General features: G+C 44.7%; 3 protein-coding genes across 5 annotated transcripts in view; all 3 read right to left on the minus strand.

The window, feature by feature from the left end:
* The window catches only part of LOC115408431 (GTPase IMAP family member 7-like), a 182,691-nt gene extending 172,238 nt beyond the window's left edge, over positions 1-10,453 (minus strand). The window contains exons 1-2 of one of the 3 annotated variants that reach the window (XM_030119191.1): positions 10,224-10,453; positions 412-572 (exon numbers count right to left, since the gene is read on the minus strand). In XM_030119191.1, coding sequence (XP_029975051.1) covers positions 412-572; positions 10,224-10,404 — 342 coding nt within the window. In that variant the 5' untranslated portion in view covers positions 10,405-10,453. The remainder of the gene's footprint in view (positions 1-411; positions 573-10,223) is intronic. The other 2 variants (XM_030119217.1, XM_030119200.1) reach the window with 2 other exon arrangements.
* LOC115408404 (GTPase IMAP family member 7-like) overlaps positions 1-15,446 on the minus strand; it is a 693,369-nt gene that overhangs the window by 459,939 nt on the left and 217,984 nt on the right. The gene's annotated exons all lie outside the window — the stretch shown is intronic.
* The window catches only part of LOC115408325 (uncharacterized), a 354,329-nt gene that overhangs the window by 280,659 nt on the left and 58,224 nt on the right, over positions 1-15,446 (minus strand). The window lies entirely within an intron of this gene.

Below are 15,446 nucleotides of genomic sequence, written 5' to 3' on the forward strand. Positions count from 1 at the left end.
AATGTGCATGGCTGGTGTTGCACTGGTGGCACATGGTGCACCACGCTGAATGGCCGGTGTTGCATCTGTCACACACCTCGCATGGCCTGTTGTGGGCACATTAAGTATGGCCGGCAGCGCAGACATGAAATTTGATAATATCTCCAGAACGGTGAGGTGTACACCGGGTCAGAACAGCCAACCTGATAACGTCCCTGAGAACAGCGTCTTTGACCATGTTGACTGGACTGCAGTCAGTTTCCACCCATTCAGTGATCTCGTTAGTTAGCTTCGTCAGCGTACTTTCATCCACTGGTCTGCACCAACTCTCACTCTCTAAAACTGTACTTTGGTAGAACTGAGGCGACCTGGGCTGAGGTGCATCGGCTGTGTCAGAAAAATGTGCTTTATGGTAATGAGACGTAGACTGACCTGGGCTGGACTGGTGGAGGTGGAGGAGGAGGTGGAGGAGGGGGTGGAGGAGGTGGTGTGTCCAGAGGTTTGAGGGTCCGGACTTTCCCTGACAGACAATGTCAGACTGTCTTTTCCAAGCTGTATGACATGCTGAGTCTGCTGCAGCACCGACTGTTGATCTAACACAGAAGTGGTCAGATTAGTCATTTCAAGAAAGACATGACGGTTAAATGGAATTATTTTCACTGGTTCAGCTCAAAGAACTTCACATGATCAGTCACATTCAGCCGTTCACACACTGGGAGCATCTCAACAGTTCTTCAGCCAGAATAGAGATTCAACCTCAGACATTCAGAATACAAGAAGACCCACTGTCACATAGTTCAAATGAAACACACCCTCTGCTTTCCAACAGTCACATCTTATGGCATTATTAGACAGGTGCTAGGGCTACTCAACCCTGGTCCTCGTGGGCCGTAGTCCTGCATGTTTTAGATGTTTCCCTCGTCCAACACAGCTGATTCAAATGATCAGCTCATCATCAAGCTCTGCAGAAGCCTGGTAATGATCCTGATCATTTGAATCAGCTGTGTTGGACGAGGGAAATATCTAAAACATGCTGGATTGCGGCCCACGAGGACCAGGGTTGAGCTAGGAGAAGACAGGAACTGTGTGTTGTACACTGTGTGCACTGTCTGTCGACTGGACCTGTCATTAAAAGGAGTGTCCCCGGAGAAAGTCTTCTCTCCATCATTCCACATGGTGTCAGAAGCTCTTTGAGATTTGGACTCTTCATGGAAATAGTCAAGTGAGCTGGGATTAAACCGTCGTGAGGCAGGTTAGTTTTTCCCTACTGATGACGTATTGTTGCTTTCAAGAAACTTTCCTTTCAATAAGTCCACAGAGTGGCCTCTCTGGAAACAGCAGTTTGAATGTTTTAAGTTCGCCACGAAGCTTGATCAGGACGATGGCCAAGTGCAGGTGAGCTGCCTCATTTACGCCATGGGAAGCAAGGCGGAAAACATCTACAACTCATTCACATTTTCCCAGAATGATGACAGCAACGCTTTTGCCACTTTAGTGGGGTAGTTTGATGAATCCTTTTTTTCCATGGAGGACCATTATCCACAGTGTGCACGTTTTCATCAGCGAGCACAGCAGCCGGGAGAGAGAGCAGTGTTTAATCTGAGCCTGTCCTGATCCGATATTGATATCGGATGTTGGTCCAATATCAGCCAAAAAACAAGTATCGGATTTTAACGGATTGCATTTAAAATCTTCGATATAAGCGCTCTGTTCAGCAGTCCATGTTCTGCTCCAGCACTTCTATCCATAGGTGACTCTGGTTCACATTCTCAACACAGTAGGTGGCGGTAATGCACCTTAATGTTGGTGCCGCCCGCCACAAATGCCACAGAGGAAGAGTTCCTGGATCCAGCCAATAGAACACCTCTTATCCAGCATGCAGAGCCCACGTGATCACAACAACACCTACATGTGTGCGCTACTGAAGGAGAAGTGATGTCGGCCGTGTGGCAATATTTCACCGTAAACTTGGACAAAGACGTTGCAGCTGAGTGCAACACTTGTCATGCACAAGTTTCCCATGGTGTCACCATGATAGAAATCCATGCTTTAGACGAGCTGGAGGCACGACTGAGCCAGGAGCTGTAACGTGACGAACGGCAATGTCCATCAGGAGGAGCGGCATCTAAACCTGCAGGGCAGCAAGCCTGAATGAGGCTGATTCAGCCTCTCAGCCAGCGCTCCGGAGCAAGGCTTTCAGACGTTCCTGCAGGGGGTTTCTCTGCTGATCCAGGTCCTGAGAACCCAGCATTACACAGGACCAACTCAACAACTGGTAGTGACAATGTCCTTTCTAAGAAAAACAGTTTTCACACCCCATATGTGTCTGCATTTAATGACTCTTGCTCAACAGAAGCCCAGCCATGTTTTAGCATTTGACATTTCTTTCTAATTAGTGGTGCTGAATGGAAAACAACCAAGAAGCAAGGCAAGCAAACAGAAAGAATATGATTCCCTCCACGTCCTCCATGTTTGCACTGCAAATTCTGCCGCGTTTGCTAACACATAATGACGTCACATCCTCCATTGTAACACGGCCATTTGTCACCCACCTGACATTCCAGCTGTCACCCGGCACAATGGAAACCTGACACTAAATGTGCCTTTCCCAACCTGACCCGACCCGACTATTTAGGGGTGTGAATCTCAGCACTGAGGACGGTTCGATACGCATCTCGATGCACTGCCAGCGATACGATACTTTAACGATACGTGGGATTTTCTAGCGATACGAAGCGACACAGTGCGATCCGATATGATGTGATACGATGCGATTCAACATGATGCAAATAAGCAAAGAAAAAAAAGATTAAAAAAGATATAATTCGATATGATACTACAAAAAGGATTTATTTATTCCTCATAGGCACTTGACAGTAAATTCAACAAAAGTGCTGATTTTGCCATCTTAAAAACTCTCAATGAGTAACTTAAAGTGACACTTCCCACAGTGCAATCAATGTTTTTTTCAAACTCCTGTCTGCAAAACATCCTGCTGATATGAACTCACTAGGAGGGAGGCTGATACAGTAGTGAGGAGCAGAAAGTGTAAACCAACTTTCACCCTTTCACAATGGGGTTTTGTGCAAAGAAAATGTAAACATTTTGGCATCTGAGACTGACAGCTGCTACTGTAGTGTAAACACAAACAGACAACTCTCACTGAGTGTCTTTTATGAAATGTCCATCTCCATAAGACAAAGTAAAAAATTTAAACAATAAAGTAAAAATTTAAACAATAAAGTAAAAATTTAAACAATAGTTCAGTCATAGGCTCAAACCTGCTGTGTGTATTGTAAGGTAGACAGACTACTCCCTCTGAGTGTCTTATTATGAAATGTCCATAAGAATTACAAAAGAAAAGAAGATGAAAACAGGTCTTTCTGCACACGCCACTCTCGCTATCCACACCTCACTTTGTGATGCATTTCAAATGGCACTGCTTCTATTTTTTTTTTCAGGATGATCAGTTGGTCCACATGTTCAGGAAGAAGCCGACTGCGCTCTGCTGTTATAATGCTACCTGCTGTGCTGAACACTCATTCAGAGGGGACACTCGTTGCAGGGATGGACAAATAGCTCCTGGACAATTTTGAAAGCAGTGGAAAATCCACTTGTCCTTTTCACCACTGCAGTACGTCACCATTGACATCTGACCCTTCCCTGCCCCTGTATTTTGTTATTTCCTCCTCAGCTCTCTCCCTTATGGTCTTCTCTGGTGCTCTGGGAGCGAGGAAACCTCCAAGCAACTGGTCCATGGCTGACTTTTTCTTGCGAGGCTCTGGCTCATCATCTTATGGTCGACAACACAAACCAAGACAGGACAAAAGAAACATGAGTTACAGCAATACTATATCTACCACAAACACAACAAAAAAACAGCATGATGCACATGCCCCTCTGGTGCTGATACATTAACAGAAATCCTAAACAACAGCACAGTCTCATAACTCACTTTGTATCAAAGCCAGCTGCGCGAATCTGTGTTTTTGTTTATAATAATATCAGCACATTTAATTAGTTTTTAGTTAAACTAACATACGACTGCATTACAATATCACCGTCACACGTATTTTCAAATCAATGCACTATTATAGATAACAAAACCAAGTCCCACAACAGACTTCTCTCATCTTTCTCCGTCTCCTCCACATCATTTTTATTGTCCTCCTCCTCCTCCTCCCTGTAGCCTCTCCTGTCATCTTCTGCTTGGCCTGCCTGGCTCTCATCATCCAGCATCCCATCAGCCCTTGCCTGACAATCAGCAGAGCAGAGAGCAGCTGAGATCATCATCATTATCATCATCTAGAAAAGCCAACTTGGACAAGTGTTGAAAAGTAGCATAAGTGATTTATTTTCTATGTGAACTAGAATGTTAGAATTAAACATTAGAATTAAAACAGAAAATCCTTAAAGGGGCTGTATCATGCTTTTGTAGCTAGTCCAAACCCTAGAAATGGCATTAACATGGTAATAGTTTATTTTTGGCGCTAAGGAAAAGTCATTTTGTGTGAAATAAAAGATTTTCTGGGGCTAATTCTGAAACTCGGAAGAGAAAACGCTCTGTTTCACTGAAAATCTCGCCTCTCCCCCTGTGGACTTTGACTGACAGTGAACTTCAGCCAATCAGCACTTCAAAACAAATACGCTAGCTAGCTTTAGCTCTTTAGCTCTAGCTTCTCCACGCGCGAAAACGTCTTTTCCTGTGAGAGACTCACCAAGCGCAGACCCTTCAGACCCTTCAGACTCTTGCTCTTGCTTGACTGTTGCTTTCAGACGATGGTCAAAGTTTATCTCCGTAATCAGAGTTAGAAAAAAGCGGCAACGCTGATTGCCGAGGGCCTGCGGGAGGGGGGCTCAGGGGAGCCATCTTCACCGTGTGACGTGAACGTGGGAAACAGAGCGTTTTCACGGGTGCGGGAGGGGCTGCCTCTCTGAGCAGCAGAAACGTGAGGAAAGCTCAAACACACAGGCACGAAGGAAAAAAACGCTTTGGGGTGTTTTTGGTGAGAACATAACTATATAACAAGGTTAAAACATACAAAAAGTGAATTATGCATGATACAGCCCCTTTAAGTGAGACATAAATTAAGAGTAGAACTAACTGCTGATAATATCGTATTTCTTACCATATCCTCCACTTGTTCTGCTATTCTCAGGAATATCACGTCCTTTGCAGTGTTGTCAGCATCCATGAAGTGCAGGTCTTTGAAGCAGGGATGAGGCATTGTCCAGGAAGTCTTGGATGTAGTTGTAACAGGACTCAAAGTCCTGTCTGAATTTTTTTTATATCTCACCAATGACCGCTCGCTGTGGTTTTCTCCAAATTCTGACTGCAGTTTGGCCAGTAGTGGGGAAACGGTGGAGATAGTGGGGTCTTTTCCTCACTGAGGAGCGTGGTTGCCAATTTCAGGGGGGACATCAGTTTCACAATTTCTGGGATGACTTTCATCTCATCATCTGAGAGGGCAGGCAGTGGTTCTCCCCTTGGCTGGATTCTCCTTAATACTGCCGCCAAAGCATCCTTCTGTTCCCAAAAACGCTCCAACATCTCAAGGGAACTGTTCCACCTTGTGGGAACATCATGGATGAGCTGGTGGTGTGCCAGACCCAAGTTGTGCTGCTGATCACGGAGAGCATCAGAAGCTTTGGTACTTTTGTGAAAAAATGTTACGACTCTCTTTATTTTCACCAGGATAGGTTCCACCTCGTCCACTTTAAATGTTTTTTGCGAGGATGAATTCAGTGTGTGTGCTCTGCACCGCACACGTGGCTTCATTTCTGCAGCAGACCCAGCCAGGACCATGTTTGTTGCATTATCTGTGAGTAATGCTGGCTTCTTGTCACCAATCTTCCACTCGCGGCAAACATTACGCAGTAACTCTGCAAGATTTGCTCCGGTGTGAGACTCACGGAAAGCTCTGGTCTGGAGAACGTTTTTGCATTTCCCACTGCGTGTCAATGTGGTGTTCCGTCACTGTTATATATGAGTCAGTGGCCCAAGACGACCACCCATCCACTGTAAGTGCAACTCTTTGTGCACAGTTCAGTGACACAACAATCTCACTTTTCACTTTGTTGTACAGATCAGAGATATGTTTGTCAGTGAAGACAGACCTGTCTGCTATTTTATACCGGGGTTTCAAACGTGCACGAGCTGTCTGAAGCCCTCGTTTTCCACCACGTTTTAAGGCTGCATGTCATTACATATGAAGTAAGCAATGGCGTTAGTTGTAGCCATTGCGCGGTCAGAGTTTGCTGCGAGAGGACCCCCAAAACAGAAAGCGAAACTTTTCTGATTCTGACTTGATGTGCTGAGTTTATCTCCGGTGACCGACGATGAAGGAAGCGGCACACTTGCTGGTGATATGGTGTACTCTATTGAAGTGGGTCTGCATGTTTGTCGTGCTGCCTATTGTACGGCTTCTTGACGTGGCATTCTTTGCAAATGATGGACGATTTGTCGAGATTTCCATCTGCAAGTGTTTGAAGTGTCTCCAAACATATAAGTTAAATGTTGCGGGTGCATTAAATGTAGAATCTTCCTCGCTGCTGCTCACACGGACGCCCACGATGTTTTGCGAGATGTGCCTCATGGCTTCGGTCAGTCAATACAAAACACAAAATAATGATGGTGCATTCACTGCGCCTGGGGAAACAGCAGATGGGGTGAAGTTTACAATGAATTAAATGAATTGCATCGGATTTTACCAATACCCGCCAACACACCAAGTTCAAACGAGATTTCACCCATCCATTGCATCGACATCTAGTGAATGACTCCTGATGGGTGATACAAGGTTTCACCTTGCTGAGGCACTTGCCAATTTTTGGATTGTGCAGCAGAGTGATTGCATGAAATGTAGTGTCATGTCATGTCATGTACGAATGTAATGTGTTTTTAATCGTGCTGGGCAACGATTCAATTTCTTAATCGCGATTAATCGCATAATTGTTCTGCGATTAATTGTGATTAATCACATTATGCGCAAAATATATTAATGAATTCAAAAGTACTCTGTAATGATCCTCCTGCCCCCAGCCGGGGACAGGGACCTTTTTTTTTTTTTTTGCAAGAAATTTTCAAGAAGCATAATTTTACAATAATAATTTTACAATTCATCAAATATGATTTATAATAACTTAAAAAACCAAGTCTTTACCAAGATTGACACATACACACACATACACACGCACACACACACACACACACACACACACACACACCAGAAAGAGCAAAGCAGATGTAAAACAAAGCTTGTTATGAGCGCACACTTTCTCAAACTTCATTCTGTCTCTGACCGTGCCCGGGTCCTCTGGTCCTGGCTGGCCTGGGGGTCTCCACACTTCGGTGTGCGGGTTCCCCTTGGTCTGGCGGGGTCGGGGGTCGAGCGCTGGGGCCCTAATATTAATGACCTTCGCCTTCTCCTGGTGTGGACGGCACCACTGGTAGTGTTTTGCCATGATGCTTAGTGCCATGCCATGTCTCCTCTGCTGTGTGCAAATAATTCGGAGTGTGTGTGTGTGTGCGTGTGTGTGTGTGGTGTAGAGTTGCCAACCGTTCCTTGAAAAACGGAATCGTTCCGTATTTGGATGTAAAAGTGTGCGTTCCGTATTGAGCTGAAAAGGAACGCACTTTGTTCCGTATTTTTGTGAGAGTCAAAACGTGAGCAATGGAACATGCGCTTCTTTTTGAAAACTTACAGTAAATTGTTCACCGGCTCTCTGACGTTCTGTGACCAATGAGCTGACAGAGATGGCTCGACAACGCAGAATCACTCTTATCTCATTGGTCAAAAAAAAGACCGTTCCTGGGAGGCTACGGCAGCTCATTGGCCAGTAGTCAGTTTGTCACAGAGGCATGGGAAGAAGGAAATCAAAACATTACAGCAGCATGGCTTCCAGAGACATGGAAGTTTGTGCTGTTTCCATATCACATATATCATATATCATGTTTAGTTCATTGATGTGTGTCTGCTGCTGCAGACTGTGGTGTGTTTTCAGTTTAGAAACGGAACCTTGTTGGTGTTTTTGTTCAGAAGGTTTTTCAGTTTTGATTTTGCACTTTTTTAGTTGAAAATAAAAAAAAAAGAACATGTTAAAATCCAGAAGAGACAGCAGCTGTTTGTTATTTTGCACATTTAGCAATAAATATAGAATAGAATAGGAATAGAAGACTTTTTTAATCTCACAGTGGAGAAATTTACAGGTGTATAGGCTCATAGAACCCACAGCAGGGTGCAAAAGTAATGAATGGTGCAATAATTAACAAGTTATAGTGCAAATCATACTAGGATTGATAATAGAAGCTAAAGACAATGAAGATCTAACTGTATGTACAACCGGAATCTTAAAAATGTAACAGGATATATATACATACATATATATATATATATGATATACAATATATACAATACAATATGCAATATATGATGCAGTATGATATAATAGGTACAATATGTTTTAGCAGAGTGAATGGATGATAAAGTGTTGCTGAATTTCTGAAAGGGCGGGTGCAGGATATTATAATGTCCAGGATTAGGTTATATTTTGCACAATAGAACTGTACAGTCTGACAGCGGTGGGGATGAGAGGCCTGTGGCAGCTCCTTCCTGCTCTGAGGGTCTCAGTCTCCTCTGAAGGAGCTGCTGAGCTGCTCTACCGTCCGGTGCAGTGGCTGAGAGCTGCTGTCCATCATGATGATGATACTTGAATGATAACTGTCTCACTGTAGGCCTCAAACACAAACTGATCAAGCTGATCATGAGTTATTGCAGTCTTGCTACTGTAGGTGTAATGCAGTCGCCTAATGTGTTTTTATAGTCTGTAATAGGTATAACTGTGGCAAAATGCTGTTATATATGCGTTTTTCACCCCCCAAAAACCCAGTTTTTTTCAGCTGCCCGCGAGAGGCGTTCCTTATTTCAATCTCTGGGAGTTGGCAACCCCAGTGTGGTGTATACTTATTGATGGTGCAGTTTTTATTCTTTTGTTTTTATGACTGTTTTTACTGTTCAGCACTTTGCCTTGTTTTTATAAGTATGAAAAACTGCTCTATAAATAAAGTTTGATTTGATTAGATTTGATTTGACCCTCAGAGTCTCAGACAGAGAAGACAGGATAAATTCAGTGATGCTGAATTGTGCCTCATTAAACCAGATTGTGTGTTGAAGGGAAATTTACTTTATTTTGCGTGTTTTCAGCACCTGAAGACCGCCCAGCGGGGCGAAGCGTTCTGCCGGCAAAAGACGTGATTTAATAGTCACTTTCACTTTTGTCATATTTGCGCTTGTTATTTCAGTTTGTGCCTCATACCAGCCTTTTCCTCCTGATTTCTCTGATAATTCGGCCGAGTTCATTATGGCAAATAATGAGGAATGGACCATGTTTCACCACAGAAAGCGCTGCAGCTGTGTGTGCTTTTTTGACGCTCAGCTGGAGCGCAATGTGTGTGTGTGTGTGTGTGTGTGTGTGTGTGTGTGTGTGTGTGTGTGTGTGTGTGTGTGTGTGTGGGCGGGGGGGTGGGGGGGGGGTGGGGGTAAGCAATGCGTTAAAACGCCCAGCCCTAGTTTTTAACGTGTCTGCACCAAAAACAAATTTCCACCTTGGTGGACAATAAAGTATTCGTATTCGTATCTCGCACATGCGCATAGATGCATCCTTTAATATCGATTATTTTCCACACTCTCAGTACCGATACGAGCTGTGCAGTGGAAACGTTACTGGAGGCACCAGCGGTCTCACAACCTGTGTTTCATGCAGCCGCAGCGTCTGTATGCTGTTTAAACCACTTGAAATGGCATCAAGTTGCAGACGACAGAGCTCAGCAGAGCCACACACCACTTTCTGAAAACTTAAAGCATCCTTGACATGATATTTCATGGCGACAGCGTTCATGTCTTGATGTGGATTCATATCACCGTTCATAATAATAAACGGAGCAGGAAGTGGAACAGAAACCATTTAGCCGATAACTGGAGAAAACTGAAAGTGCATCCCGGACTGGAGCACAGAGTCGATTCCACCTACTTAATTCCACCTATGCTAATTAAATCCAGAATAAAACTTTTCGATGTTTCTGGCTGTTTTGAAGTTTCCTATCCCATTTGAAAACGAAAGCAAAGGCCTGGACTTATTTCAGAGGATCTGCTCCTGAAATGGACCAGTCTGTCAGAAGTATTAACAGTCACCTTCAGTTTAATTTAGCTTTTTAAATTCATTCATTTAGTTTTATTTACACTTACCTTCTCGACGTCTGAAAGCAATCCTGTAGATGTTTTCTGACACTTCCTCCACAGGTGAACACTTTCCTCCACCTGATTTGGGTTTGCTCTGGAAATAAGATCTAATTGTCTTCTTCTGCTCCTTGGACAGTCTGCCTCTGCCACCTTCAAAATAAACCGGGTAGCTGTATTTATTACCCATCTTTCTCCAGTGAAGAGTAAATCACAACAAATACAACCCTCCAGCACAGCTGGGCTTCAGACAGGCGGCTGTGTCGATGGCTGCAGGGTTTGGGTTAAACGTATAGAGGCAGGAAATGAGCAGACTTCCTTCTGCGGAGGATCAGAGAGAAACCGCATGGCTCTGTGCTGAGGGGGAGGGTGAGTGGAGAGGTTTGTTTTGGTTTTGATTTTTAATTTTCTTTCATGACTCAAACAGTCAAATCAAAAATACAGCATGAAAGAAATACTTAGACTTACACAGCCTTTACTGTCGTTCACATATGCACAAGTCTATACAGAATTAAATTTTGCTGTAAATGGCTCAGCACACTGTTGGATACCAAAAAAAAAAAAAAAAAAACAAAAAGAGAGAGAGACATTTAACTTGAATTTCAAGTTGTGTTTCGAGTAGTGCAGGACAGTGAAGTGGGCATGGTGCCTGTGCTTATAGTCGTTATAGTCGGTCATTCAGCAGTCTGGTGGCCTGTACAAAAAGCTATTGCAGAACTGAGTCGTCCTGAATGCTGCAGAACCTCCATCCAGAGGCCAGCAGGGAGAACTGTCGATGGTGGGGGTGTGAAGGGTCACTGCTGATGCTTTTGGCTCAGGATATGTGCGATGTCATGGATGGAGGGTAGAGACAGGTTTTTTTCTGCTGTCCTCACCACTCTCCCCACATCGTTCCAGTCAGAGGCACTGCAGCCTCCACAACACACAGAGATGCAGTTGGTCAGAATGTTCTCGGAGGTGCATCTGTAGAACCTAGTGAGGATGTCCGGGGGCAGGTGGACTCTCCTCATCTAGACCAGGAAGTTCATGCTCTGCTGTGTCCTCTTAACCAGTGACGCAGCCTTGAGGGGAGCCTGAGCTGAGGGTGACGACCTGGAGGTCTTCAGCCCGACCCCCACTGACTGTGGTCTGTCAGTGAGGAAGTCCAGCAGCCAGTGGCACAGGGGGGTGTTGAAGCCAAGGATCCCAGTTTGTCCTTCAGATGTTGTGGGGTGATGGTACTGAATGCTGAACTACAGTCCAGGAACAACAGCTGCATATGGGTGTTCTTCTCCTCCAGGTGTGCAAGACTCAGGTGGACAGTGGAGGAGATACTCAGTTGAGCGGTTTGGCCTGTTGGCAACTTGGAAAGGGTCGAGTGTCGGAGAGAGACTGGAGATGATGTGCTCTTTTGCTGACCTCTCAAAGCACTTCCTCATGATGACAGTCAGTACGGCAGGTCAGCAGTCATTGAGTGTTGAGATCTGAGTTTCTTTGGCACTGGGATGATGGTGACGGACTTGAAACACGACGGCACGGTGGCTTGGTCCAATGACGTGTTAGAAAATGTCTGTTAAAACACCAGCCAGCTGATCTGCACATTCCCTGAGAACCTGCCCAAGTATGTTATCAGGGCCAGGGGCCTTCCTGGGGTTGACCTTCCTCAGAGTCTTCTTCACATCAGCTGTATCAAGATGGAGGGTCTTTTCACCCTGGTGGACGGCCTTCTTTGCAGGAGAGCTGTTGAGTGTCTGAAACCTCCCAAAAAGGCATTTAGGTCATTTAGGAAGTCTGAGTCAGCCTTACCTGCTGGAGGGGGGCTATCTTGTAGTTTGTGATGGCCCGTATACCTTTCCACATATTCCTGGTGTTGCTGGCGTCGTGAAAAAGGTCCTGGATCTTTTGACTGTGAGCTCGCTTTGCTAGTCTAATGGTACGGTTTACCTTATCGTCAGACTTGAAGGCTGAGCTCCGTCCTTTTAGCATGTTGCGTACTTCACCAACTATCCAGGGGTTTTTGGTTATCTCGGGTGCTGATGGTCTTCCTAACGCTGACGTCCTCTGTGCATTTGTTGATGTATGCTGACACAGACATGGCGTACTCCTCAATGCTGGTTTGATTGTTGTAGGTGGCCGCAGTCTGGAACATGTCCCAATCCGTGCACTCAAAACAGTCCTGAAGAGTCTCCATTGCCCCCTCAGACTACACCCACACCCACTGCATGAAAAGCCAGCTTTTTGGCCCTGGAAACTTCAGGAAGTGTACCTCGTTTCCGGCAGTTTCCAGGTTGTGAACTCCAGGTGTACCTGTGCTGTAAATTGTCAGAAACGAACCCAATTCATGTGGAGGAGAGGGAGGGGGTGATGGGAAGGGGGCGGGAAGAAAAAAACTCCTCAGGCTTGTCTGGCTTCATTCAGGACACCCATTGGTTGAGAGGAGACACGGAATCAACAAAATACTGTGTGATGATTGGCTGAGAGATCTGTTGCTATTGGTGGACCTCGGTTCATGTCTTTTGACTCGTGTTTATTAGTCTTCATGCCGTCAGGCTGTCCTCTCTGCAGACGTCTGGATGTGAAGCTGGTCTTCCCTCCAGCAGGTCTGGACAGCAGCTCCCAGGCTGCTGCTTCTTTCTGCGGGAAGATGAAGACCGGTACGCCGCTATGAACGCTCCATCAGCACCGCCCGACACTGCAGCACTGCTGAAACAGACAAATACAGTCTGAGGGACCAGTAGGAGTATTCTAACCACATCGTACACAAAACACACAATGTAATGAATCAAATTCATATATCTTACTCTCTACTGTGGAGACTCCAGGAGGAAGACTTCATGTCTTCAGCCTGATCCGCCATCAGGCTGCTGCTGCTGCTGGCTGTTTGGAGCTCTGCAGTTTTTCAAAATGCTTCACAGCCGGCTGAAATACAGTGGAATTAAGACATTATTAGTGTCTTTCTTATGTCTCTGTCCACATCCTGTAAACGTGGATGTGCAGCCAAAATAAATCACAACGTTCGACATGCAGAAGAAAAACTGTAGAGTTGTTTAAGCCATTTAAAACGTTTTAAAGTAACAGACAATAAACAGTCTCACCTTTGTTCCTGCTGATGTTTTCTTTCAGTCTGATAAACGTTTCCTGAAAGGATGAAAAGTCATGTTCATCAACACAGACGGAGGACGACAGGATATCGCTGCACTCTGCTAAAACTCAGTAAAAATGTCCTTTAAACCGTACTTATACTGACCGCAGTGCTGGGACTGTGCGCTCGTCTTCAGTGCTATGTGCCGCTGAACAAGCTGTTAAAACCACTTCCCAGGATCCGTTTGTCAGAGCAGGTTTAGTTCACCAGAGCCTGGGCTCCTGAAGACGCTGCTGTTCGCCCAGAGTGGCTCCAGACCCCGAGCCTCCGTCCAGCCTCGGTGTCTGGTGGGACTGGCTGGAACCAGTCGGTCAGGCTGTCCCAGATGAGTGTCCATGCTCAGTAGGAGAGGAAGCAGCTTCGTCTTATTTAATTAAGTTTTAATGATACAGAGCAGCTGAGAAAAGAAGCCGCTGAGCTAAAGACCGGAGAGTTCACTCAGCAGGGACTGCACATGCGCGTTTCCTTCTCAAGCAGCGGATGCTGAGAAGAGGTGCGTTTGATTTAAGGCACTGGGAAGTTTTCGATGAACTGGTCCACAGACGTTAAGACACGCTGCCTGCGCCGGGACAAGACAAACAATAAAATTAAACCAACAATCGAACCAATGATCACATGATCTGTTCTGACTTTTATTCTGAATCTTATTTTTTTGTTTCACATAAAAGAAGTAGTTTACCAGCATCAAGTGTTTTTAATTCCTGCCCACTCCATAGACCTGAAGGCAGCCTATGGTAAAATATTAATCATGTAGAATCATATATAGCATTGATCATATTTAAGTAAGTAATGAGTGGTTGTATGATAATTCACTTAAAATCACATTCCAACTGCTTTATGTAAAATTAATTTTTATTTATTTTTTTTAATAGCACTAAATTATTTAGCGGGGCTTAAGAATGTTTTAGGGGGCTTCAGCCCCGTAAAATACTGTAGACCTAATGACTCCACTGGTGATATGCAGGTTAAAAGTCATTGCTTGTAGAACTGCTCCACATTTCAGACTCTAAAGACTGAAGCTCAGCTGACTTGGATCAAACTGGATCCTGATGTTTCCCAGAAGGCCTGCTGGACTCTCTACTGTCCTCCTGGATCCTGGTCCTGCTCGGTCCAATCTTCTGTTCTGGTCTTGATTCTGCTCCAGATCAGCTTCCACCTCTTTCTGAACCTCCAGAAAAGCTTTTCACGTCAGTCTCTTCCTGAGGTCCTTCTCTTTAATGGAGACAAGTCAGGATGAGTGAGAGACAGACACCTCCACCAGCTCTCAGCTCTCTCAGGGATAATCAAGATGAGGTCAAAGGTCAGCTGATGATCAGCTGTGTCAAACCTCTGACAACATCTTTGGTGTCAGAATGTCTGAGAAATGTCCAGAAATCTGTTTTCCCATCTGATGAAATTATAGTTGTGAGTCTGGACCGGACCATGCAGGATTTGGCAAATATAACGAGATCAGGACCCATTTGGACAGGTGTTCAGTCCATCTCTCACTCACACACACACACACACACACACACACACACACACACACACACACACACACACACACACACACACACACACATACACACACACACACACACACACACACATACACACACACATTCACAGGAAAAGAATCTAGGATGACAAATTAACTTCACATGCATGTTTCTGGACAGTGAGGGGAAACAGCTCCTCCTGCTCCTCTTCCAGCTGGCAGACTCTGATTCCTCCATGTTTTAATCAAAGCTCACATTTGTCCCTTTAAATCCATTGAGAATGTTGACAATCAGGAATGTCCACAATTTAGTCCTTTAATTCCAAGATGATGAACTTTATTAATTATATTATTATAATAGATTATAATAGAAAGCACTGCTCCAGAAAATCAACAATACATGAACTCTTACTGATTATGAGTTAACATTGGACAGTTTAATGAAACTGTTTCCTCATCTGATTTAACATTTCCGCTCACTGCAGCTGACGAGAGAAGAGAGACGTGTCCTGTCTGAGAAGCTGTGACTGAATAGCAACACACCTTCAGAGAGAGGCTGAGAAATTCATCTTTAAAGGAATAAAACACACAAAACTACTAAAGAGAAGATTTTCTAACCCATGAATGCAAAATA

The sequence above is a fragment of the Salarias fasciatus genome, chromosome 3 (assembly GCF_902148845.1).
Source record: "Salarias fasciatus chromosome 3, fSalaFa1.1, whole genome shotgun sequence".
NCBI classification, from domain to species: Eukaryota; Metazoa; Chordata; class Actinopteri; order Blenniiformes; family Blenniidae; genus Salarias; species Salarias fasciatus.